Consider the following 27,065-nt stretch of genomic DNA (forward strand, 5'->3'; position numbering starts at 1 on the left):
ATGTGGAGCATTCAAAATCTGCTGTTCATCTTCTGCAGTAAGTAATTTGAATAAGTAAACAGATAAAGATTAAAGTCAGCTGTATACTAACAAATAAATGTATGTTTTAGTATTAAGCAACAGTAAGTAACATCCAGCATTGGTCTTATAATTTCTTTATACAGCACTAAATTAGTTAGTAAGAAAGCTGACCTGACAAAGTAAAACATGATCTTTTCACATTATATTTTTTCTTCTTAGTTTCTCTGAGATGTGTGACCAGTGCAGTGGGGATGATCCATGTGACTGGATATGTGGGGAGAGAGGTTAATGTCTCTTGCTCCTATGATCAGAGTTATGTATCTCATGAGAAGTACCTATGTAAGAACGGCTGTGGCAGCAGTGATGTTCTCATTACAACACCACAAGCAAGCAAAACCAAATACTCAATTTATGATGACAACAGTGCACGAATCTTCACAACAACTATCTTTGATCTTCAATCTACGGATGCTGGAAAATACTGGTGTGGGGTGACGATAACTGGAACAGACATCTACACTGAAGTCGAGCTGAAATTAGTACAAGGTAAAAAGAAAAAAAGGGGGGGGCATCGCAAAAGCCAATTACAGATTGCTAATAAAAAACAATATCACAACAAATAAAGTTAAAGGGAAGGACTTCAGTTTCAGGTTAATAGAAGTTTGCATTTCTTTAAACAGTGGTATGTGAGTGCAGGACTATCTGTATTGTTTGCTGCAAAATTGACCTTCTGTAAAACTGCACTTTAACTTGGAAAAAACACTTAAGTCTTATTTGTAATAGTTTTGTGGCTGTAACGTATCTTCTGGTGTTGTTTATTGTTTACCTTCTTGACAGACAGATGCTGTGACACTGTGACCAAAGTTCAAAGTTATGAGGGATACTCTAAGTCTGTCAGTTGTCCGTATGAGTCTCAGTATCAGAACAGCCTGAAGTACATCTGCAGAGGAAACTGGCCCTCCACATGTCTGCAGCAGGCACTGATCACCTCTGACACCAAACAAAATGGGCGATTCAGACTTGATGATGACAAAATGTTAGGAACATTCACAGTGACCATTAACAGTTTGACTCGTAATGATTCAGGGTCATACCTCTGTGGTGTTCAAAGAAACTCTGAGCTGGATGTTTTCTCTGCTGTTGAGCTGGAAGTTGAAGGTAAAAAAAATCACAGTAATAGCTCTTTACACCAGCACCAAGAAGACATTATTTGCTGTCAAATAGTCTCTAAGAAACTTAAATATTTGATTATTCGAAAATAATGTTTCTCTTTCAATCTGACAGAGTGGTGCTGTGTCAACTCAACTAAAATGAATGGTACTGCAGGAAATCCACTAACTCTGCAGTGTCCTTATCCTCCACAACACTGGGATAACAGGAAGTTCCTATGTAAGGGAGACCACCGCAACAAATGCACAGACATGGTGACGAGTCGAAGCAGGTTCACACTGCAAGATGATGCTGCTTCCAGCTCTTTCACAGTGAGGGTCACAGAACTGGAAGTAGCTGATGCTGGGACATACTGGTGTGGGTCAGACTCACAGTGGAGAGTTGGAAACTACACCAAGATTGAGCTGTCAGGTATGCTGGACACTTTTGTGTAAGATAATACAATGTACAGCTTTTAAGCCATGTGTTCGTTTTATGTTGGTTCAGTTGTCTGAAGAGTGAATAAGTAAAACTAAAACTCTCAATATGATGTTCACACTCAGCACAAAAAATAGCGGCACAAGAAATAGAACTACCGAGAGCCTCACTTACCACAGGTGGTCTGAGGCCACAAAACATTTTTGTCTCTCTGGCAGTCATATTCTAACGTACACTGTACAGTCAATATTTGCATTTGTAATAAAACTTAGTCATAACAAACCCATAAGTGGCTTATCCCATGTAGATTTTGTTGAAATCTGATCACTTTGCATATTTAATTAAGTCCTTAAAAATTTTGTCTTCATACTATAAAAGTTTTCAGACTAAAAAGCCGCTGATGTAAATAACAGGGTTGCATTTTTCATACTTTTTAATTTGTCTTTTTCCAATTTTAAACTCTCATAACAGCCAAATTAATATTTTTTGAGTAGAAATTGATTTTTTTAAACTCTCTGTGCCACAAACTCAAGGCAGAATTTATTTTTAGAACATGCTTTTTAATGATGACCTGAGCATTAATATCACGGGAATATGGAATATATATCAATATACATAATTTCAATATAAGAAAATATCAATAATAAAATTCTACCAATTTAATGTCTATGTCATACAAAGTATATGTCAAGTATTTGTACCTTGAGTGTTTTACCTGCTTCAGGTAAAACATTAAATACAGAAAACTTCTGAGAAAAAAAAAGTCCATTTTGGGTAAACTTTTAAGGGTAATATCATTGTGTAGACATCACTGCATGATGACATGTAATCTTGGCATCAACACTAGTCTCTGCTACAATATCAGGAAAATAACTTCTTAAAAGGACATTTTAAACATGAAATCTAAACACAAACAGTAAGAACATTTGTGTTTGGTCAATTATCTCTTTGTTTTAACAATGTTTCTTGGCAATAAATCTTATACTGTAGGAAAGCCTGTTTATTTCTCATATTGGGCCACATTTGTAAGAAAAATACAAATGTGAGTTGAGCAGCAGGCTTGAGTATGTGGTTTGTGTCAATGGAAAAATTGCCAAATCTTCTCTGCCAATACCAATCAGCTTATTCTGCTACTGACTCATGTTTTGTTTTGACTCTTGTCTGTTACCCCAAGTGCTGATAACCACGTCACTGATTACTTCTTGCCTGATTGGCAGCACCTGTGAGCATAGACCCTGCAACAGCAGTCATTAGTACCATGTTTGTCTGATCTGGATAGGGCCTGTGCCACAGGGCAACTTCAAGCTGGTGTTCTGCAAAACCAACCTGCTCTACCTCCTGGCTGTAGCTCAGGTTCGATCTTTGGCTGATCTATGGCTGCATGCCAAATATCCTTGGGCAAGATACTGAACCCCAAATTGCTCGCCGATGAGTGTGAATGTGTGTTTAGAAAAGGGCTATAGAATAATCACTCTATTTACCAAGTTGCAGCATTATCTGGAGTAAGCCCTAGGACCATCTCAAAATTGAAGACCAAGTTTCATATTATGTCAGAGGGATTTCAGAGATCCCAAAAAGAGCATACTACCTCATGTTGTCAACATTTAGAAACTGTAGGCAGTCTTTTACTGATTTGCATTTAACGTTTGCAGGGCAATATGGCCGACACCTCCTTACCCAGACAATATGGAACAGACTGCACACAGCCACTCTCTCGTCTCATAGTGCTGTTTGCACTGATGGCAGCAAAATGTGCACTCATTCTTGAACATGTGGAGGAACACTATGTTCAGCAATGACTGTGGATTCTGATTTCGGGAGTCGGATCATAGGATTAAGTTATGGAGAAGATATAGAGAACATTACAGTAATTCCTGCACCCTTAGGGTAACAGGTTTTGGTTGAGGCATGTAATGGTGTGGACAGACAATGCTATGCCTTGTTTTAACTAACGACATATTAAAGACAGAAAATAATTTAAACAAAACAAATGTAATGCATTCTTTTATAAAGCAATTTTTTTTTACTAATTTAAAGTGAAAGTTTTTGAGGCAAAAGAAAAGTTAAAAACTTAAGGGTTGAGTTCCATATTTTCACTTTTTAATCAGTAAGTCATATCTGATTAAATGTTTTCTTTTACTAGACATTGTAAAAAGATAGAAAAAACAAAGTCTGACTTGAAATGAATGTGGTAACAACACTAAGAATCTTCTTCTCTTACAGTCTTTTTGCAGCACACCAGAAAAATCCCAGGTAAAGCTATTATAGAAAATATAAACTGCATATGTGTTTCTGTTAGTGTGCACGCCAGCTGAGAAGTGTTGTGAGACCAAGTACCTTTTCACATTCAAGGTTAATATTTGTTTTGTTTATGGTTATGGTTTCATGGTTACAGTACATGAAGTAAGTCTATGTCACACTGAAATCTTAAAACATCTGTGAGTTTGTGTTAAGTTAAAATAAACATAACTATTAACGATAAGAAAAGTGAACATGAAAACATCTTGGAAGGCCACATTTCTCCACTTATGTGCATGAAAATAAAAGTGTTTTGGAAAGTGTTTACTTTTATTGTCTTCTCTTTTGGTTTCTGTTTTTCAGATGCAGCACTCTATGTGGTTTACACTGTACCTCCTGTCCTGCTACTGATGTGTCTCCTAGTTACGGTTTATAAGAACAGATGCTCAAGAGTTAATGGTATCTTTTACAGTCATGTACACATGGACATGCTTACACTCAAATATAGATGCAAATATAGATGCAAATGAAGTACAACCACTATGTATACTATGTATTTTCAGAAGCCGATGACACCATGAGCAGAAATACACCCAAGGGAAAAAACATAGAGGAAGTGATGGGGGCTGCAGAAAGTGGAGTAAGAAAACTAAAGTGTAAAGCATTAACAGAGTTGTATGCATAAAATATAAAAATATAAAAGAATTTGGTACAATTGGAATTTGTAATTATGTGTACATTTTTATTTTTGATGCTGAGACAATGATAGCAACTTGATGTGGGAATGCAGATAAAGGTCCTGCTACAGCTATGAACAGCCTCACACAAGCTGTAGTGTGGCTACAATGGTGGAATAACTCAAGGGCAGAGAGATGACTAAGAATGCAATTGGAAATTGAATCATTTCTTTGAATGGAGTTTCTTTTTTAAAAATTGTGAATGCAAACTTTTTTAATTGCATGACCTCTTTAACTAGCTAAGACCACATCGTCAGTAATGATGAGCGATGAAGGATGAGGAACTATGAACTGGTGCTGCGGTTTGGGGAAGGGCTCGAAGGGGAGTGGCAGCGGCTCCCGGGCCAGGAAGATCCCCATGTACTAACGAGACGTGAAAGAAGGAAAAGAAGAAGAGAAGGAAAAGGGGGGGGGGGCATGAAAATGACAAAAGCAGGTATTGGTGAAGGGGGCATATATAGCTTGAGGCCAGAAGGGGCATGAATGAGGTGTGGTCCCGCTCCTGAAATTCATAACTGGTAGGCTTCTGACGACCATCAGCCCAGGAGGAGGATTAAGTAGTCAGGAATTCCCTTGCGGGAAGCAGAAATTCCAGCGCCGAAGCAAAAGTAATGCCCAGAGAAGAAACTGAGAGGAATCCCGGATGACAAGAGAACTTGGCGAAAGTGTGAAAGAAACTATGATCTTGTTGGGATGTGGCCGGATTTAGTGATGAACAGTGGATCTGAAGGTAAGGCGTGCTGAGATTTGCTGAGGTAGAGGTACTGGGTTAGCGATTCAAAGGGGCTTAAAGGTGAGTTTATTTTGAAGTAGTCTATTGGAATGGGGCTGCCCGATGAGTGGTTTTGCTTCATTTGAGGAAGAAGATGAGGCAGTCTTCGGAAACTGGGTGGAAGTTGCTTAAACACGAGTGAAGATCTGGTTGAAATTTCGATGATGAGCAGGTAAATTTGGAAAGGGGCAAGAAGCCGAAGAAGGCAAGCAGGAAAGTGGCTTTGCGTGTGCGTGCCAGGAAGTAGCCACCGTACTTCAGCCAGAGCGTAGAGATGCAGCGATATAGAAGATCTGAAGTTAGGGGTGTGGGGTTGCAGAATGAGTATGACGTCGGAGACCTTTTATGAGTAATGGTATCTGGGATGATGTAATGGTTGAGCATGGGGAAACTGTGAGCATTTTGGCGAAGAAATTTATGCCGCTGAGATACATCTTCATTGTGGGAATTTTGATGCTCGGAAATCGGAAAGATTTGGGAGCCGTGACAAAACGGGAAGATTGAAGTGACTGTGGAATGAACGGAACATGTTCTAAGCGGTCTAATAGATGGACAAAGTGTTTGCTGCAACACTGTTTATTATCGCTTCTTAGGAAAGGCTGGTGAGTTCTTAGATGCTATGGTTTAGATTTCGAATGTCGTAGCTGAAAATGGAGGAACTGGTGTCAAAGCTGACTCTGCATGAGGGGTCAAGGCTCTGAATGTCTGGAGGGAGAGACAAGACAGGGACTTAGCAATGAAATTGAAATGCCCTGGGATGTTTTATGCTCTAATTACGAACTGGTCGGTGACTGATAGCCACGTGAGCCGAATGAAGTGCATGATGGAAGGGGAATTGCTTTGGCCTTTGTTGATTATGTCAACTATGGCAAGGTTGTCTGAGTGAATGGGGATTGATCTTATTGACAATTTGTGGTCCCACAGTATGGCTGTAATGACCACCTGGTAAATTTCGAAAATGGCTGACGAAGGCAGGAACCGCTCCTGGATATATTGGCGAAACTCAAGAGGCCAAGCTGAAGGGAACCACCTTACGCCGCAATAACCCCCAAAACCGGCAGAAAGGGTGGCATCTATGTAGAGCTGAATGTTGTCAGGGTGGGACAGCTGATCATCGTAAAAGAAAGTAATGTCGTTCCAGTTAGCAAGCAGAAGTTGCCAGAGTCACAGTTTGGCTTTGGAAGAGCTATCCAGCGTGATGGAAACAAGGAGTGATGGTTTAGATACTGCAAGTGAAAGCAAGTGAGGGATAAAGAAGTGTCCCAAAAGAGAGTGTAGTTGTCGTGTGGAATGTGGAAATGAGGAGAAAATTTTGGAGGAGAAGAGTGAAGCAAATGAGTTTTTCGATAGGCAGGGAGGCCTGGAAATGCTTGGTGTCGAGGGTAATGCTGAGGAACCCCAGGGATGTTGAAAGTCCCTCTGTTTGCTCTTCCGACAGTGGAACATCGAGTACAGAGAAGACTGATCACAGAGTGGATAACCCCCGAGTTGGCGGTGACATGGGAGGGGGAATGACTAGGAAATCATCATGAAGATGGACCAAAAGTGGCAGTTTATGATTGTTGGAGAAGATCCAACATAGAGCTTTGGAGAGTGAGTTGAGGGCTGCTTTTGCAACCAAAGGATAGCCTGACAGTGAGAAAGCAAGCATCCCTCCACTTGACTCCGAACAAGCACCAGAAATCCGGGTGAATTGGCAGGACCTTAAAGGCACTTGTGATGTCGGGTTGGGAGGAGGAATTGCTGAGACCAGCGAAAACTGACCAGTGTTAGTTTGAAGAAAAGGGGCTAAAAAGTTTGGCCATGGGCTGCTTGAAGCTTCACTGATGGAAGTAGGAAAACCTGCTGGGTTAGAGGGATGTATGGTTGGATGCCTGGTTGTAAGAATGTTAGCTGAAGTGTTGTATAAAGGAGCTGAGGTGAGAGAACCTGGCAACCCGGTGCCAAGGTTTGCTGCGGAGTTTAGCAGAAGAGGGATGGGTGGCTGAAAACCTGGCAACCTGGTGCCGAGGTTTGCTGCAGAGTTTAGCAAAGGAGGTATGAGTGGCTGAGAACCTGGCAACCCAGTGCCAAGAGGGTTCACAAGAGGGTTTGCTGAGGCGAGTTGCGAAGGAGGGATTGGAGACCACAGAACTGGCAACCCAAGCTGAGTGCCATGCTGAGTAGGAGGAGCATCTGAGGAGGGAGCGTGCGAAGTGGTGGCGAGATGCGGCAGATGGAGACGCATCTCAGAACGATCTGGAGTGGAGCAACACCGTGAACTTTTGCTGGAGATAGATCTTCCTCTAGTAGTGGTTTGGAGGTCCTAGTTTCGTGGAGATGGAGAGTGACCAGAGCTGCTGTATTGTTGAATCGAGTGGAGTTCTGAGGAATGGATACGGCGGATCTGATGGCTGGTAATTAAGCTCTCTGTGGTAGCTCCACTAGGATGTTTAGATTGCAATTCCCGGACTGCCTGGGGAATATCAGATGGACAAGGACTGAGGTCTTGGTCTGACAGGCTGAGCAACAGGAAATCCATGATGACCAGCAAAATGGGTTTATAGGATTCAAGCTCTTAGAATGTTCATGATCTTCTCTGATGATGTGGGGTGCTCGCATGAAAATGAGAACAGTAGGTATTGGTGAAGGGGGCATATATAGCCCGAGGTCAGAAAGGGCGTGAATGAGGTGTGGTCCCACTCCTGAAATTCAGTTGATATCTCCACTTATGCCACAATCTAACACAAATGACTAGCAGAAAAAAATATGTTATATGCTGTAATTCCGCAGCAGAACAAACTGTTGCAATTTGTCACAGCTTAGGTGATTGTATAAATCAAAGTTTCCCCAAGCTTTCATGGCTGGGTGCTAATTAACCAAGTAACTGAGAAATATACAGCTAATTCACACAACAAAAGAGAAGTGCTTCCTTGGCCTGTTTTTAATGTGGCTTTGACTGGTGATAAATAAGTGTATTACACTGGGGCACTTAAGAGTGGCTCTTAAAAAACGTACTATATTATGTGCCATTACATTCATTATCCTTAATTGTAATTCCTTCAGAATGGTTTCTATATTATGGTTATTTTAAATCTGGACATGAATGCATACTGCAATGAGTCTCACTGTCAGAGATACGCAACAGAAAGCAGCTACTCTGCCTATAGCACAGGTGTCAAACTCTGGCCCGCAGGCCAAATTTGGCCCGCAAAGCCATACCAAATTACTATTAGAGCTGGCCTACTGGTATTATACAGCTAATATATATATTGTTTAGTATTAAGCTTTGCTTGTTCCATATTCAGTTTTTCAGCAAAACTTGTTTGAGTCCATAAGAAAAGATTCATTCTATATCTAGAGGAAGATTTTTTTTTTCAATAATATTAATGTTAGCTTGCGACTTTGTTCCAGTTTTGAATTTTAGCCCACTGTGTATTTGAGTTTGACACCCCTGGCCTATAGTGTTAGAGTAGAAAAAACACTTTTCCAACATATGTCCATCATAACCCAGATCTGTGCAGCTTGTGGGGTGACTAAATTCATCTATTGGCTGGACTTAAACAACCAAAGATATAGAATTCAAATATAGATGCAAATATAGATGCAAATGAAGTACAACCACTATGTATACTATGTATTTTCAGAAGCCGATGACACCATGAGCAGAAATACACCCAAGGGAAAAAACATAGAGGAAGTGATGGGGGCTGCAGAAAGTGGAGTAAGAAAACTAAAGTGTAAAGCATTAACAGAGTTGTATGCATAAAATATAAAAATATAAAAGAATTTGGCACAAATGGAATTTGTAATTAAGTGTACATTTTTATTTTTGATGCTGACACAATGATAGCAACTTGATGTGGGAATGCAGATAAAGGTCCTGCTACAGCTATGAACAGCCTCACACAGGCTGTAGTGTGGCTACAATGGTGGAATAACTCAAGGGCAGTGAGATGACTAAGAATGCAATTGGAAATTGAATCATTTCTTTGAATGGAGTTTCTTCTTTTTTCTCAATTTTTTTTATTTGCTTTACGTCTTTTATATTAAGCGCATATTGTGCCACCATCTAACACAAATGACTAACAGAAAAAAATATGTTATATGCTGTAACTCCGCAGCAGAACAAACTGTTGCAATTTGTCACAGCTTAGGTGATTGTATAAATCAAGGTTTCTCTGAGCTTTCATGGCTGGGTGCTAATTACGCAACAGAAAGCAGCTACTCTGCCTATAGTGTTAGAGTAGAAAAAACACTTTTCCAACATATGTCCATCATAACCCAGATCTGTGCAGCTTGTGGGGTGACTAAACTCATGTATTGGCTGGACTTAAACAACCAAAGATATAGAATTCATGTGGTGCTGATAATGTAAGTATTCATGTTTTAGAATCTGTTTCTTTGCAACAACTCTATTTTTAATATTGTTGTTTTGTTCTCCCAGTCTTCGAAAAAAATTGCATTTATCCCATGTAGTTGTATTTTCTTAAAGTTTCATAGTGTATTATGAGTCTGGACAGGCACATATGTACACTGCAGCTTGTTTCACCGGTGGAAGCATGAGGCTATTTTGGCTACAGAGCTAGTGTAGACAACATTTTTTTCAAAAATGTTTCCATAGCAACCCAGATTTCTGCAACATGTATCATTAATTATTCTGTTTATTGTGTGTTGATTCATCTTTAGATTTATAAAAATCAAGAAGTTGTGATGACATACGTACAGCAAAAAGTCTGCAAAGATGGAGGTGGAGAGGAAGGCGTCTATGAAATCATGACCGCAAACGCAACAGAAGACATCTACTGTAATGGAAACTTCCATAAAGCCAACAGAAGATAAAAGAGTTTGTATCTGTGATCCATATCTTTTCTTTCATTAGTTGCTTAAAGTGTTCATAAAAATATTTGCTCTTTTTATATAAACTGTGGAAACCCCTAAATGTAAAAGATCAACATGAGTGTAAAGCGCTAAAAAAATTATGGTCACAATATGTCAGTTTTTGGTTGGTTGGTTGGTTGGTTGGTTTGTTTTTTTCCCAAAATCAGTGCTTTTTACTGACTGGAGTATACGTATGGTAATGTTGTTTACTTAAGAGTTCAAAAATGTACTTTTACAAAGCAACTGATCAGATGTGTTTTTCATCAGTGATGCTGTGATGTGTTAGTGTAACTCTGAATACAGTAATTATGGTGCATAGATATATTGGACAAGACTTCAGATTGTATCACTCATTATTAATTTGAAATGGACTGAAATGGACTTCATGTATGTTAATTGCAAAACCTGCTTTTTAATTTACTGTTTTAGACTGTTGTTTATACTGTGACTGTTTTGTATACCTATAATATAACAGAGGTTGGAGTGTGTCAAATAAGTTATAAATATTTTAATAAGAACATGTACAACATAAATTGTTTAAAGTTTGTATTTTCCAGGATAACCATTTTTGACTTTCCAGATGTATGCTTATTTTCTTAACGACCTGTCACGGGTTGTTAACAAAAGAAAAAACAGTCACTGTCCACACTTAGTGCCTTTGTTTCTCTTATTAAATGAACAAAACTGTGAACAAGTTTTGGGATGTTTAAAAATTAAAGGAACGCTTTGAAAATTCATCAGATTGACTTATTTTATTTAAAAGAAAATCCATTTTAAAATAAAATACTGTGTAGTCTGTAGCTCAGAAAGTAGATCAGGTCATCTAGTAATCGAATGTTTGGTGTGCCTCAATCCCTGGTTGCCCTAGTCTGCATGCCAAATATTCTTAGGCAAGATATTAACCCTAAGTTGCTCTCTGGTGCACTTACCTAAAAAACAAACATAGAAAAAAGTGCTTGTATGAATGCACTCGAGCGCAAAGCACAAGGCTCGAGTGTAGCAGAAAAAAGTGTGAGAGAGAGGGTGAGAGAAAGAAAAAAAAAACACGGCTCCCAATCCGGTCGTTAAGTGATGACATGACGAATCCTACTTCCGGGCCTAAAGTAGTCTGCGTTTAATATGGCTTTTGTGTTGTTAACATGTTTAATGTTTTGTATTTTCTTCTATTTAATCTCAAAAAGCTCCTAAAACAGTCAGTGATCACTGTTAACTTCAACATTATGCACTCCACACTGTATATAAATGCCACTTGTTTTGCACATATTCAACTCTGTATATTTTATATATTTTATTTTATTTTTTTTTATTTTATTTTTTTTTTTTAACTATTTAATTTGTAAAAATGTGCATACACACACACACACACACACACACACACACGTAGGAAAATATTTAGTATACACATCCAGAAATGCATACACTATTATATATTGTACATATATTTATTAGTTTCAGGTTGGCCATTCTTGTATTTTGCTCGTTTGTGTTGTTGTGTTTGCACATCTCTGTTGCTTGTGGGGCTCGCACACAAGAATTTCACTCGCATGTGCTGTGCCAGTGTGCCTGCACATGTGATGTGACAATAAAAGTGATTTGATTTGATTTGATTTGATTTGACCTCCCTCGGCTTTTATTACCGCTAATCATTTATTTAAGCTCAGTTTTTAAAACCTTAGGATGTAACTACAGCCCAGCCCATGCAGCAGTATATGAATGACTAACCCCGTATCGTGGATGGATTATCTCAGGTGTTCTCCTGGCTGAAGTTTGGTCCTTTTACAGCATCCTACCATGTGATTACATTTGTTCCTGACCACCGAGAACACTCACGTTAACTTTTATCCAGTGGAAAAAAAGTTAGCTTGTTTAAATTATGCTAACATAGCTGTGTCGCTAGCGGTCACGTAGCACATCATTATATACCAGCTAGCCAAACTTCAGTAACCCTACAAACGTCACTGCTGTTTAGTTTTCTGTTTTCATTTATGTTGGAGGTGATAACAGAGGTGTACGTTTTAATTTGTTTCCAAAACCCCGCAGTCAGGACATGCTATATTGTATTTAGATAAAAGCTAGCGAGCTAACTTCCTGCTAACTTCTAACTCCGTTAAATGTCATAAATTCCGTTTTCATGGATGCCTGGATGTTAAACTCAATTGTTACACCTGGTAGAGCAGAACGCTGATCATTTTATTAAAGATGAAAGACCTTAGACAGTTTTTCAACTCTCAGTAATGCCATAGTGATCGTTTGATATATGGACCTGCAGTGGAGTTTAGGCCCAGACACGGCTAGTGACGTCAGACTTAACGAACGGATATATTAGGGGTGGGACTCAATAAAAGAAATTAATGAGGCTTTGTAAGTAATTCATCTTGATTAATTGCAGTCATTCAATCGCACAAGAAAATTTGCCCCAAAGCACAAATGTCTTTTTTTTTATTTAAAAGGGTTTTAGTGGGTGACAGAATCAAATAATGGACATGAATATTGTAAACTCAAGCACTTTCAGTTTATGGGGGAAAAGGATTTAAACTGCATTTCAATGCAAAACAGAGAAGAAAAAAAATAATATCCCTGGCCAAAATTGGGCAGACTTAAAAATAAAGTGTTATCTTAAGTAGTTTAAGTACATTTTGAAAATGGTATTATCTTTAAATAATAATAATAAAACTTTCAACGTAAACTGCAGTTTTTCTTCTTAAAAAAATAAGGCAGAAACAGAAAAGATTATTTGGCCAGCTTCACCTTTAAACTGTGAGTAACCTTAGTCAAAATTATTTTGTACAGTACATCGAAGATTTTAGTGCAAAACGTAAAAACCCCATTGGAGTGACAATACCTCCATGCTTTTTTACTGTCTGTCTCTTTCAGCTACTCAGTTACTTAGGCAAACTAGCCTGTTCACATTTTCAGAGCTCAAGGCAGCTCTCTTTTTTGTTACTATGTGACGTGTAAGTGAGAACAGTCTCTCACATGGGACAGAAGTGGAAGGACGAATCAAATACTTGCAGGCCAGGACAGACAGCTGATAGTGGATCCCTGTTCGACTGGACCACCACTGCAGCGGGCAGTCTGTCTCGCTGATGGTGGATTCTGCTCTGTACAAACTCAGGGCCCTGTTACACAGGACTTCCTCATCTGAATCAGAGTCTGAAGACAATGAAGAGAATGAGGCTCTTTGTCTTTGCTGGCTCCTTTGTGGTGGCATCTTTACACTGTTCCTGCAGCAGGGCCTCAAGGCTGGTCCAAACCTCTTCTTGCTCTCCACTTGCAAGACACTTCAAATCCTTAAAGCGTGGGTCAAGCACAGTAGCTATCTGGAGCCACTGATGGTTGAGTGTAGCTACACGTAGGTCCTTTGTGAAGGCAGTCTTAAATTTCACCATGTAATTTGAGTCATCATGGACCTCCATGGTCTGAAGCAGTTCAAGAAAGTAATTATTAATCTAAACAATAACTGTCAACTATAGAGCTTTTTGAAGAAACAGTAGCAATAAGTTAAAAAATAGTTTTATTTACCTGCATGGATCAAGGACAATCGCCAGCTGTTGGAGTTTTACCAGCTCTGATGGAGTTAAAAGGGCTAGCTTGCTAGGTGGATTTTATTTGTCTAAAGGAGCAAAAACAGCCTCTTGATTCATTAGTAGATGAGAAACCATATCCAGTGTTGAATTCCACTGTATGGAAACATTCTGTATGAGTGGCTCTTTCTGTTGCCCCAGTCTTGTTTGCTCCTGGTGTAGCTCCTCCATATTAGCAGGGCTGTCAGTAATGCATCTAATTTTGCTTGCTTTTCAGTTTCATAAATTGAAAATGAATTTTACTTGAAATAAGCTTTCAGCATAGCAGTTGGAAAGTTGAATCATCTGACGCTAACTGTAGCCCATTTTCTAACGCGCTATCGTCTACCACTGGTCCAGAGCAATCCATTTTGGTCCTGAAGCCAGTCATTTTATCAAGTTTGGGCTGCTGACACATTTGTTGGTACTCAAACTGCTAGCACTAACAGCTCCCACAGTTTCTGTGCTCGCTGCAACAAGTTTTGCATTTAGATGCTACCGTAAGGTTGAAGTGTTTCGGTGAAGCGCTCACATTGCAAGATGATGCTCCCATCAACTCTTTCTAGGTGAGGATCACAGAGCTGAAAGCAGCTGATACTGGGATATACTGGTGTGGGTCAGACTCACTGTGGAGAGTTGGAAATTACATCAAGATTGAGCAGTCAGGTATGCTGAACACTTTTGTATAGAATATGATAATACAAAGAGTAGATTTGTGTGATGCGGTGTGCTTGTTCAAGCTCCGTTGTGTGAACAAATAATAACCAAACTATCAGCACAGTGTTCACACTGTTCATACTTCATCACCAAAACCTTGTTGCCTCACACTTCAGGTTAAACTGTGTTGTAAGTGTTCACCTTTAGGGGAAAAAAGGGAAAACAAAAACAGTTAAAAAATGATAGTTTTTCAACTTTTTGAACTAACAAGCTATAGATGATGGGCACCTGCAAATTTGTAAAAAATAATGTCATAAAATAAAGTTGCTCAGAGCACCAAGAGTTCTTTGCATCCCTGTCAAAGCTATTATATACATATATATGTATGTATATATAAGTGTCTGATAGTGTTTACTTTTTCTGAGTGTTGTGACAAGTACATTTCCATACTATAAGTTATGGTGTTTTCATGCTGTACACTTGGTTTTGGCTGTGATTCTGGTAATGGCTTCACGGTTGCAGTAAATGAATGTACGTCTAGCCAGTATGTTGTTTCCAGTGTTTAAGTTAAGGTACACATAAGAAGTAATAACACTTTCATGTCAGCCCATAGTTCAGTTATGATAAGTCCAGGGCAGGTTTTTTTGGGGGGAAAGTGTTTGCTTTTACTGTGTTATGTTGTGGTTTCTGTTTTTCAGATGCAGCACTCTATGCTACTCCCTGTGCTGCTACTGACATGTGTCCTAGTTATTGTTTATAAGTACAGATGTTGCAGGGTTGAAGGTATCTTTTACAGTCAAATGCAGACACAAACCCTTACGCTCAAATGTGAAAGCAAAAACAGCATAAACACATCTAACGCTGTGTGTTTTCAGAAACTGATGCCACCATGAGTAGAATTACATCCAATGCAAGGAGCTCAGACGATGTGATGGGTGCTGCGGAGAGTGCAACGTCTTAACAGAGTGACGTGTCTATAACACAAACTACCATGTAGATAGATAGACAAGATAGATAGATAGTTACATTCAAGAATTTATACACTAATTACGGCACCGGTTAAATCATATTTGTAACAGAAAACAAATCAACAACAGAGGAAACTGTTGGTCTGAAGAGTTGTCAAAGTATTGGGTGCTTATTATGCAAATGATTGAGAACTAGATTAGATTAGATTAGATTAGATTAGATTAGATTAGATTAGATTAGATTAGATTAGATTAGATTAGATAGAACTTTATTAATCCCTCGGGTGGGTTCCTCTGGGAAATTCGATTTCCAAAAAAGCACAGCACCGACAGAAGTTACAGAGTTGCAGAATATTATATATATATATATATATATATATATATATATAAAAAAAAAAAAAACACCCAGCACGCCCCTGCGGGCGGTTTATCCTTCAAGCTCGGGTCCTCTACCAGAGGCCTGGGAGCTTGAGGGTCCTGCGCAGTATCTTAGCTGTTCCCAGGACTGCGCTCTTCTGGACAGAGATCTCCGATGTTTTTCCCGGGATCTGCTGGAGCCACTCGCCTAGCTTGGGAGTCACCGCACCTAGTGCTCCGATTACCACGGGGACCACCGTTACCTTCACCCTCCACATCCTCTCGAGCTCTTCTCTGAGCCCTTGGTATTTCTCCAGCTTCTCGTGTTCCTTCTTCCTGATATTGCTGTCATTGGGAACCGCTACATCGATCACTACGGCCGTCTTCTTCTGTTTGTCTACCACCACTATGTCCGGTTGGTTAGCCACCACCATTTTGTCCGTCTGTATCTGGAAGTCCCACAGGATCTTAGCTCGGTCATTCTCCACCACCCTTGGGGGCATCTCCCATTTTGACCTCGGGACTTCTAGGTTATACTCGGCACAGATGTTCCTGTACACTATGCCGGCCACTTGGTTATGGCGTTCCATGTATGCCTTGCCTGCTAGCATCTTGCACCCTGCTGTTATGTGCTGGATAGTCTCTGGGGCATCTTTACACAGCCTGCACCTGGGGTCTTGCCTGGTGTGATAGACCCCAGCCTCTATGGATCTTGTACTCAGAGCTTGTTCTTGTGCTGCCATGATTAGTGCCTCTGTGCTGTCTTTCAGCACAGAGGCATATATATATATATATATATATATATATATATATATATATATATATATATATATATATACACACACACACACACACATATATATAAATACAGAGACAATATAAATAAAATATACGAAGGGGATAAATAGAATAAATAGGAATAAAAAATAAAAAATAAAAATACAAGTGAATTGCACATTTCAAGTATTGAAACTATGCAGATGTTTCACACATCAAACACTTAGTGATATAAATAGCTTGAAATGTGTGATCTGATGACTTGGAGCAGAAGAGTGAAAAGAGAAGTGCTCACTTGGCCTGTTTTCACTTCTCTATCAAAGTGGACATGTTGAAGAATCAGTGTATCATAGTGTATTCTTTCATTGTGGAAATTGTCCCACAGGGTGTATTTAGAAAAACCTTGAATAAAGAATTTATGTACTGTTCTATTTATTACCCTTAATTGTGAGGTTAATCAGTAAAAGTTTTCATGACACTGTTATGAATTATTATTGTTCAATAATTCTGGACAGAAATATATATATATATATTGCAACTAAAAAAACTTAACAACCCATCTCTCTGCAACACATATGTTTTACTGTTCTGTTTTTTGTGTTTATTCTTCTTCAGACCTATGGAAAGCAAACCACTGTGTTGAGCTACAAACAACAAAGTTCCTGTAACATCTATGAAGACATGACCACAACAGAAGAAATCTACTGTGATGAAAATTTACATGAAACCAATAGAAGATGAATAGAGTTTGCAACTGTGGTCCAAGCTTTCAAAATCTACTCTGCTATGATAAAATTCAGGAAAATCATAAATGCAAATTATCAACAGTGTAAGTGAGTGAGTGTAAAGTGTATAAATTATATAAAGTGTATAAATAAGCAAAGCAAAATTAAGCAAGATATGTAGGCAAATAATTAGTTTAACAGTCAAACAGTCTTTGTTCGTTTCTTTGTTTGTTTCTTTGTTTGTTTCTTTGTTTGTTTCTTTGTTTGTTAGCAGACCAATATCATGAGCTTTAATATTCTTTAAGCTTCTTCAGAAGAGCCAAAATAATCAACTTCCTTCAAGGTCACACTTTAAGTGTCACAGTGAGCCCCCTGCTGGTGAGTTAGTGCAACACGAAATACAGGTCGGCGTATACCAAAGTTATAGATGTATTAGAGAGCGAATATACCACATAATTTGTTGTTTAGAAAGAAAATTTAATTATTTATTGTATTATTTTCCAAAATATACTGAATGCTTTCTAAAACAGATGAATCAATATCACTTCCTATTGCAAAATGGGAAGCGGATTTATCAACTTAGACCAAAACTTATGGTCTCAGATATCGGAGTTGGCCGTCCGATTGGGATCTGAAATGTGGGGCCTCCCTGCTGTCTGCTTGTCTCCACCCCAGGGAAAAGGGTGACACCTCCTGGGTCTGGGTGCAGTTTCCTCCTCTAGGGGCAAGGGTACCTAGACCGGGGATATAGAGTACGTTTGGGGAGGGTGATTGTGTGTACAGTGTCTACTTATGTCTGTCTCCACGTTGGGTGAGTGCTGAGTACTTGCATATGTTGCATGGCAGGGCAGATGGATGTTTGTATCTGTGTGTGCCCGTTTGTCTGTGTCAATATGTCAGGTCGGGTATTAGACACCACCTCTCTAGGGACATCTCAGGCCCTCCATGGTATGGAGGCCTATTTCCCTTGACCACTCCCCCTGCCAGTGGCTGACGCCCTTAGACATCGGTGCATTAGTGGTTCCTGGTATCCGGGGCTGCGTGCTCAGGTATGCACTGGTTCACTCCCGGTGGCTGCTTGTCAGGGCCTGGCGCCTGTGGCTCGGTCAGGCCCCTTCGGGTGGTGCCCTTGGCCTCTGGGCCTGGGGCTCGGTCCACTCTGGCACACCAGGCTGCCATTGGAGCTCATGTGCACGACACTGCAACCCCCTCTGGCTTCTGCTCCACAGCTGCTGGGTGACCCCTCATCTGGGGCTCTCCTCAGCTCTTTCCGGGATAGTGGCACGGTTGCCCCTCCATTGGTCTTTCTTGGTCTCTTGTGCTCTGAGGGTCTCTGGATGTCTGGATCTCCTCCATACCTGCTTCATGCTCTGGAGGACGGGGCTATGGCTCCCCACACCCTCTAGCGGATCGTTACATGAAGGAACCTTTTGAATACAAGCGCACTCATGCTCACAGGTGTACACATGGGTGCTCACAGATACAAATTACACCCTTTTTGGCTCCTACCTCAAAGCACACTGTGCGCTGTCAATCGCACACTGTGCGCTGTCGATCTTACAGGCTGCACAATAATATTCAATATTAAGTATTTACTGTTATATTCAAATAGATTGTCATGATGATGCTGTTTATTATATTGCTCTCTTTTTTGCTTGTTTTCTCTTCTTTTTTTTCTCTCTCAGCAGGTGATTGATATATATATATATATATATATATATATATATATATATATATACACACACACATATTTTTTGTCCCCCCACCTCTTTTTTGTTTTGTGCTCTCTATCACCGTTCCTCTTCCCCGCTGTTTTTCTTTACCTCCCTCTCTTTCTTTCTCCCTTCCCTTTCCTCCATGTCTGTCCCCTATGTCAGCGGTCCCCAACCCCTGGGCCTCGGACTGGTACCGGTCCGTGAGTCGTTTGGTACCGGACCGCGAGAGTTGAGGCTCAGGTGTGTATGGTTTTGAGGGTTTTTATCGGTTTTCAGGGTTATTTTGTTATCGTTTTTATCGTTAACTCGGTTTTCCTGGGTCTTTTCACGTGTGTTATGAATAAATCTTCTTTTTTTCAGTACCGGTACTAGTTTTATTTTGTTGTATTTATCCACGACACCTTAAAGGCCGGTCCGTGAAAATATTGTCGAGCATAAACCGGTCCGTGGCGCAAAAAAGGTTTGGGACCTCTGCCCTATGTAACAACTGAAAATAAAATAAAATAAACAATAAAAACAAAGGTCAATCAAATGGGCCAATATAGCAAGGCCGGGATGGTCCACTTGGTAAAGTGAATCCTTTGGGCATCTTTCTTGGCCTTTAGACAATAATTCTGATGGCAAAAGATCCAAGGTCAAGGTCAAATTTATTTATATAGCACATTTCAAACAGCCGATGCTGCACAAAGTTCTTAACAATATAAAAATGGCATTTAAAAGCAACAGTGTAATACAATAATAACAATAAAAAACAATAATAGGACAATAAAATAATTAAAACAATAACTAAACTAATTCAAATAAGACCAAAATGCTTGGGTCATAGTGTGTTAAAAGCCAGGGCATAGAAATGTGTCTTTAGTAATGATTTAAATTGCTCAAGTGTTTGTGCAGATCCCAGACTATTCCAAAGTCTGGGACCTGCCACAGAGAAGGAAATATCACCACGGCATTTGAGATTAGTCCGTGGGATGGACAGCATTAGTTTTGAGCTAGACCTCGTGTTTTTTACTGGAGCATAGGCAGAGAGGAGCTCCAAACGGGACAGGCAGGGGGAAAAAGAAAAGAAAGAAAATTTAATTTTTCATTTTGACAAAAGATGATTTAGAATCTTTCTGTGAAATTGTGAAATGACTGTAGCAGAAAGCATGTCACAGCATGTAACTATAAAATATAAAAAATTACGTAGCAGATATTTCACACTAGCCATAGTGCTAAACTTTTTGCTAACATTTTAGGCATTAAACACCAGAGAGTCTTCTGTTTTGAAGCTTTGAAGATGTGTAGAGGAGCCACAGTATCCAGAGTTTTACAAAGTGATGCATTTACTTGACGTCCACACAAAATCAGATAAAAGAATAACTATTCAGATAGAACATTTAAGTAAAAGCCACGAGAATGATAGATTCTAAACATAAAGCTGGTTTTTGAGTTTTCAGTTAGAGCGTACAAGGCTAAGTGTCAGCCTTTCATCCCTTAGTAATAGTAGTATCACCTTGTCACATAGTTATATACATATAGGAAAGCTTCACATCTGTGTTTCCACACACAGTGAGACCTTCCACACACAGTGTGAGTAGGCCAGAGACATCCAGGGTGTTGGATAGATAGGCATTGGGTGTCTGGTGTTCGTCTCTGTGAGGTAGGGAGGTGACAGCATGGTCGTAATTCTCCTGGTTTCAAGGATAAACTGAGCTAAACGTATATGCGTGTGAGATAATGTGATGGCAACATGTAAGAGTTGTGGAATATGTTTTTCTGTGTGTTGTACATAAGAGATCAGTGTGGCATCCATTTTCAGAGACCACTTTGGCATTTGACCAGAGTGCAATCTCCATGTTGCAACGTGTGATTAAACCCATTCAAAAAATACCCCCACCACGTGTTTGTAGTTTATTTTAAAATTGTCACACCACCTCCCCAGCCCTGTGCTTCAACGATTCTGAAAATTAGTGCGACTCATGGCTGTTCTTTCAATCTAATATAGTCCTCCTGCTTTAAACAGGCTTCTGTAAGGGAGAATAAACCAATATGGTGATCAATTATTAAAACATTTCCAAAGCACAATTAGCAGATTAATATTGCTTTCGTATTAATACATGATATGATAAGATAAAACTTTATTAATCCCTCGGGTGGGTTCCTCTGGGAAATTCGGTATGAGTAATAATAAAAAGAAATTATAAACCTCAAATGGGTCATTTTTCTGTACTGAAGGTGTTGGATTTTCAATTCTTTAAGTATAGTTTCCAAAATATACTTAAATAATTTTTGTGAATTTTTCATTGTGCTGTTTATGTAATACTTCTAAATACTTTCACCACTAGATGGCACATGTCAGCTATTAGACAAATAATTGAAACGCCTTTAAAGGAAGGGCCATCTAAAATGTTCCATCCCCTATGTGCTGACAGTCTAGTTCTGCCTGAAATGACCACTGTGTGCGCATAATTCTATTTAGATGAGCCAAAGGAAAGATGTGGAGCCTTCATAACCTGCTGTTTACCCTCTGGCAATTATGATGTTCTTATTACAACATCAAATCCAGTGATAAACAAATACGGGATCCATGATGACAAAACCACACGAATCTTCACAGCAACCATCTCTGATCTTCATTCTGTGGATGCTGGGCAATACTGGTGTGGAGTGAGCAGAACTGGAAGCGATATCTACACTGAAGTCAAGCTGGAATTAGTCCGAGGTAAATAAAGGCTTGACAAAATTTAATTGTACATTGAATGTGAATACAATTCATAATGAATGAAGTTGAAAGTAATGACAACAGTTTCAGGATAATAGTATTAGTAGATAAAGAAGTCTTAAATAGAAATGTGACCGTTGACATCATTGGGAGGGGGGGTCAAATGTCAATGTCAGAACAGCAGAGGTGGGAAGTAGCTGTACTTAAGTACAATAAGGTGCACTTAAATAAGTTGAATCTGCACTTCAACTTTTACTGGAGTATTTTTCAACACTAGTTGACACTCTTTACTTTTACCACCTCTGAAGAACAGTAACAACACTGTAAATACGCCTACACGACATATACATACAAATACATTTACAAATACAAATAAATTTAAACTGTCATAGAAGCATAGTAACTGTTGGGGGAAAAAATGCAACTTTATAAAACATCTTACAAAGTTTTATAATGTGATTGCACTGAAAATGATTTAAGAATTTAAAGTCTGAAAACTGTAAATTCAGGATAGAAAGGGTGATGGCTGAGAGCATACCTATATGTAAAAAGAGTCTGAATGACGTGAAAATACAAACCTGTCTCTTCTAGCTATTCTGTAGCAGTAGCACATCTTCTGATATTCTTTACTTTCTCGACAGACAACTGCTGTGACACTGTGACCAAAATCCAAAGTTATGAGGGTCATGAGTCCATCAGTTGTCCGTATGAGTCTCAGTACCAGAACAGCCTGAAGTACATCTGCAGAGGAACACGGCCCTCCACATGTCTGCAGCAGGCACTGATCACCTCTGACACCAAATCAAATGGACGATTCACACTTGATGATGACAAAGTGTTAGGAACATTCACAGTGACCATTAACAATTTGACTCAAAATGATTCACGGTCATACCTCTGTGGTATCCACAGAAACTCTGAGCTGGACATTTTCACTTAGGTTGAGCTGGAAGTCCAAGGTGAGAGGTCTTAGTTATACCTCATTACATCAGCCCTAAGATGGCACTGGTTTCTGTCAAACATTCTCCAAGAAAGTTTAATATTTTTTGAGTATTGAATATCTTTTGTTTTTCAATCTGACAGAGTGGTGCTGTCTCAACTCAATTAAAATAAATGGCACAGTAGGACATCCACTAACTCTGCGGTGTCCTTATCCTGCACAAAACTGGGATTACAAGAAGCTTTTCTGTAAGGGAGACCATCGCAACAATTGCACAAACGTAACCAGTCAAAGGAGGTTCACATTGCAAGATGATGCTTATTCCAACTCTTTCTTGGTGAGGATTACAGAGCTGGAAGCAGCCGATGCTGGGACATACTGGTGTGGATCAGACTCACAGTGGAGAGTTGGAAACTACACAAAGATTCAACTGTCAGTGGGTAAGATGAACATGTGTAGATGTGGACAAAGTGAATTGAGCTGTAAATTCCTCCTTTTGGTCCCCTCTGTACAAACACGGGCTGTTGTTGGCAGTTCTAATGTCATTAGAAAATAAAAAAAACTATTATAATGGGTTTCACGCTACGAATAGAATAGGTGCACAGAATAGTGACAAAACAATACTACACAGAGCAAGAAATGTTGGGCCCTGTTGGTTTCCTGACTAGTTATTGATCTCTTTCTTTGATTAGTTAAACTAATCAAACTTCTATAGAACTGTAATCTGTGGCTATTTTGCCTTTGTTAAAATATCTATCTGCTAGATAAGCAGGCATAACAGGCATAAGATGTAAAATATGAATAAAACAACATATTTACAGCTATACTAGCACCATTTCTATGTTCTCTTATCTGACATGTGAAAAATAGTTGCATAGCATTCACACGAAACAAACCTCTGCTAAAATAGAAGTGCCGAAAACAAAATGTGTTGCTGCCTTTGACACAGAGATAACATCTTCTTGCCCAAATAATAAAGCCAACCCTTTTTTTCATGCAAAGCTTATCAGATATTGGACCTATCTGCTTGTTAAATTATCTAGGTTTATGTGCTAAAAAAAGGTTCACAGACTTCTTAGCACGATATCTGCATGTAGCCGCCCCCTCCCCCAAGGCTCATGGGTATCATGGAGGATTGTTGTCATAAACCCTGCAACTGCTTGTTCGTCACATAGGCAGAAAACATAAGCTTGAAAACCACAAGCCAGCAGCTTGTAAAGTATAGTGTATGGTTTCACACAGCTCTGAATATTTTGAATATATATTACAAACTGTTTTCAACAGCCGATAACTTTCTTACTTACAGCTTCTACCTGGTGAGCGGCTCCTGGCAGCGTTGGGGGGAGATATTCTTACACCTTGTTTTAGCTCATCTTATCAAATCATTATCCATACCACTACTGTACACGGTATGCAAAAACTAAATAGAGAAAAGTTGTTTAAACAAAACAGTTTTAAAAATCATGAAATTATCATTTCACCACTTGCAGCACATTAAAGCCAGTAATTGCAACAGATAGTCTAATCCTTAATCCAATTGAAATGTCTGAGAGCTGTGCATAAATAAATCCCTGCAAACCTGAATGAACTGAAGCAAAAGAAGAGTGGGCCAATATTGCTCCACAATCATCAGTCATACAGAAAACATTTACTTCCAAGTTCTTGCTGCTCAGGTTTGTTCTACAAGCTATATAATCAAGCCATATACTTAGCTTTTCACAGCATTGCTTAGAGTCTTGTTTGCAACTGAGCATGAAGTCTTTGAACTGGTGCTGGTGATCATAAGGGCTGCTTAATCTAGTCACTAATACCTGTCCTTCAACATCAACATTTACATCAGCAGTTCCTCTCCTCTATTCTCTTCTTCGGTTCTATTTAACTCCAGTCAAACAGCATATCTCAGTGACTTAATATACCATGTTATTGTACAATGTTGTACAATATGTTGGATATTTTGTTATAAGAAGTAAGTAGCTATAAATCTGAAGTAAACTGAATGAATAGCGTCAGTGTGATTCAAAACTGTTTCCACATTATGGTAAACATTTGGTATTGGTCCTGAAATTGATGTATTTTTTTACTCTGTTCTGTTTTGGTTTCTGTTTTTCAGATGCCACAGTCTATGTGGTTTTTGCTGCACGCTCTGTGCTGCTACTGCTACTGCTGTGTGCCCTGGTTATAGTTCATAAGTACAAATATTACAAATTGAAAGGTATTTTTTAATCATAACATACCCATAGCATTCACAACAGACCAATGCACTGAAATTTTCATGCAAAAAAGGCATAAAACTTTCTTATGACGTGTGTATTCAGAAGCTGAAGTCCCCATAACCAGACATCCACCCAAGGCAGCAGAGGAAGAGGAACTGAGTGCAGCAGATGTACAAAAGCTAAAGTCCATCGTCTGTCATAAACCCTATTACAAATGCCCTCCACTATTCTTTGCTTAACAGTGTTTTCTTTCTTCTTTTTTCTTTTCCCTCACTAACCAACTAGTCCCATCAGATGACCACTCATGTCTGAGCTTGCCTCATCAGTGCTGGAGCCAACCCAGCCAACACTGGGCAAGAGGTAGTATCTGGTTAGACACCATGTTTCTATTATTTTCAGGCCTTACAGTACAATAAACTCGGTTTTATCTGAATTTAGAAGCAGGAAATAAGAGGTCATCCAGGCCTGTATGCCATTAAGAAATTCCTGCAGTTTAACTAATAGATGTGTATCATACAGCTTCAAGGACAGATAAGCTGGGTATCAAATATATTTGTGCATTAAAAGCGTCCAAACAAGGGATACAAATGTATTGCACAGAAAACAATTTACGTTATACTTGAAATTAGTGCTGTCAGCGTTAATCTCATTAAAATGAGGTTAACACCATAACAGCATTAACATGATAAATCTCTGTTAGCTGCACGGCGCTAACGCGTTAACGAGCTAACTGCTCTACCACGTTAACACCCTGCAGCCCTTGCACGGGGCGATCCGCTGTTTGCTCTTTGTTGGTTCTTCTTTAAATTTCTGGAAATCATGAATTTTTGGTGTGCACGAAAAGGCAGACCTTAAAACAGCATTGTGCCTTTTAGCACAGTGAGGAAGAGATGGGTCAAACTGGAAAAAATCACAACAACAGAAGATACTGTTGAAATAAAAATTTCTAATAAGAAAAACAGTTAAACAGTGCCAGTACTAGATTATTCTGTTTGACAGTAGCAGCACAATTTAATATACAATTACTGAAATCGTTTGTAATCCCCACTAGTTTTATTGTTGTGAAATGGTTGCTCTTGATTTATTTAATGTTCATCTCCTATTTTTTCTGATACGTTTGTCTTCATTTGTATTATTTGATATAACTTAAATGATGTGCCCTACATGTGACATTTTCACATACCTGTGACACTTTAGAAAACCCAAATTGTAAATTATCTACAAAAGTCAATAATTTCATCTGTATCTGTGCTATTCTTGCTGTCCTGGGACTGTTTCATTAGGCCAATAGCTTTTGGATGAGGAGTATATCCAAATACTGCCTTCACTAGAATTTCATCCTGATATGTCTCATATTGTACATGCCGGGGACATGCTGGGTCCGCGTTTTCATCAAAGGCAGATGCAGCCAGAAGCTACTGCTGAACTGCAGGTGGCTCTCATCCAGGAGACAAGGCAACAACAGATCCAGATACATGTGCAGTCCATGAGCAGATAAATTACACCTCCACAGGAGGCAATACGTCATATTACACACCTTGCGTATACAAGGGGCCTTATTTCAGCAGTGGTGTTGGAGATTTTGTCAAAATTGCCACTGAAATTTTTTTTTGTTTGTTTGTTTGTTGTGTATTTAGATTTAGAATTTCTAAAGATGTGCTGCATATAACCTGCCTAAAACTTTGGAGTTGTTGTTTTAAAATAAAGTGCCAAAAGTCTCCCTCTACCAAGAAAATGATTTAATTATCATTTGCCCCCTTTTTTTTCCAAAAAATATTTGGAACTACTATGTACCAAGAGGGATAAAGTTCCCTCTTTTGCATTTTATTGTTTCTCCAAATTAACCATCTGTTTTAATGTAATAATTTCACGAATAATCATCATCTTGAGAACAGGAAGAGCCAAGGATGCTCTTCGTGGACCACAGCTCAAGCTCAACACCATAACCCCAGACATCCTCGACACCAAACTGGACCACCTGCTCCTGGATCAAAGGCTTCCTCACCACCGTCCTGAATCAGAAAGTCCCCCCACATACCACCCCTTCCCACTCACCACCGCAGCAATGGTCTGAATAATCCTCATCACTCGGGCCACTCACATGACTGTATACTCAGATCAAATCCTTTGCACTACTTCCAAGCACTCCTCTTGATTGCATATATTGCATATATTTCTCCTGTTTGTTATTTATTCCTGTTGTCTTACTATTTATACTTTATTCCTGCACC

General features: G+C 39.2%; 1 protein-coding gene and 1 pseudogene across 1 annotated transcript; both read left to right on the plus strand.

Annotated features, from left to right (window-relative positions):
• Positions 1-10,176, plus strand: LOC146630981 (polymeric immunoglobulin receptor-like). The gene is made up of 8 exons (XM_085356233.1): positions 1-37; positions 241-567; positions 859-1,179; positions 1,306-1,602; positions 3,832-3,861; positions 4,210-4,305; positions 4,410-4,486; positions 10,024-10,176. The coding sequence occupies exons 1-8, from the start codon at positions 1-3 to the stop codon at positions 10,174-10,176; spliced, it is 1,338 nt and encodes a 445-aa protein (XP_085212359.1).
• A 7,979-nt stretch (positions 10,177-18,155) lies between these two features.
• Positions 18,156-26,908, plus strand: LOC146630982 (polymeric immunoglobulin receptor-like; annotated as a pseudogene).
• Positions 26,909-27,065: the final 157 nt, after the last annotated feature.

Source organism: Diplotaxodon limnothrissa, linkage group LG6, assembly GCF_057381915.1.
Source record: "Diplotaxodon limnothrissa isolate DT_005_m linkage group LG6, D_limnothrissa_male_GT1.1, whole genome shotgun sequence".
Taxonomy (NCBI): Eukaryota; Metazoa; Chordata; class Actinopteri; order Cichliformes; family Cichlidae; genus Diplotaxodon; species Diplotaxodon limnothrissa.

What these genes read in the sequence shown, in the direction of transcription:
- LOC146630981 (XM_085356233.1), top strand. Translation starts at nt 1, where the DNA reads ATGTGGAGCATTCAAAATCTGCTGTTCATCTTCTGCA. An exon ending in CAGATGCTCAAGAGTTAATG is followed by an intron (nt 4,306 to 4,409) that starts GTATCTTTTACA and finishes ATGTATTTTCAG; the next exon opens with AAGCCGATGACACCATGAGC. An exon ending in TGGGGGCTGCAGAAAGTGGA is followed by an intron (nt 4,487 to 10,023) that starts GTAAGAAAACTA and finishes ATTCATCTTTAG; the next exon opens with ATTTATAAAAATCAAGAAGT.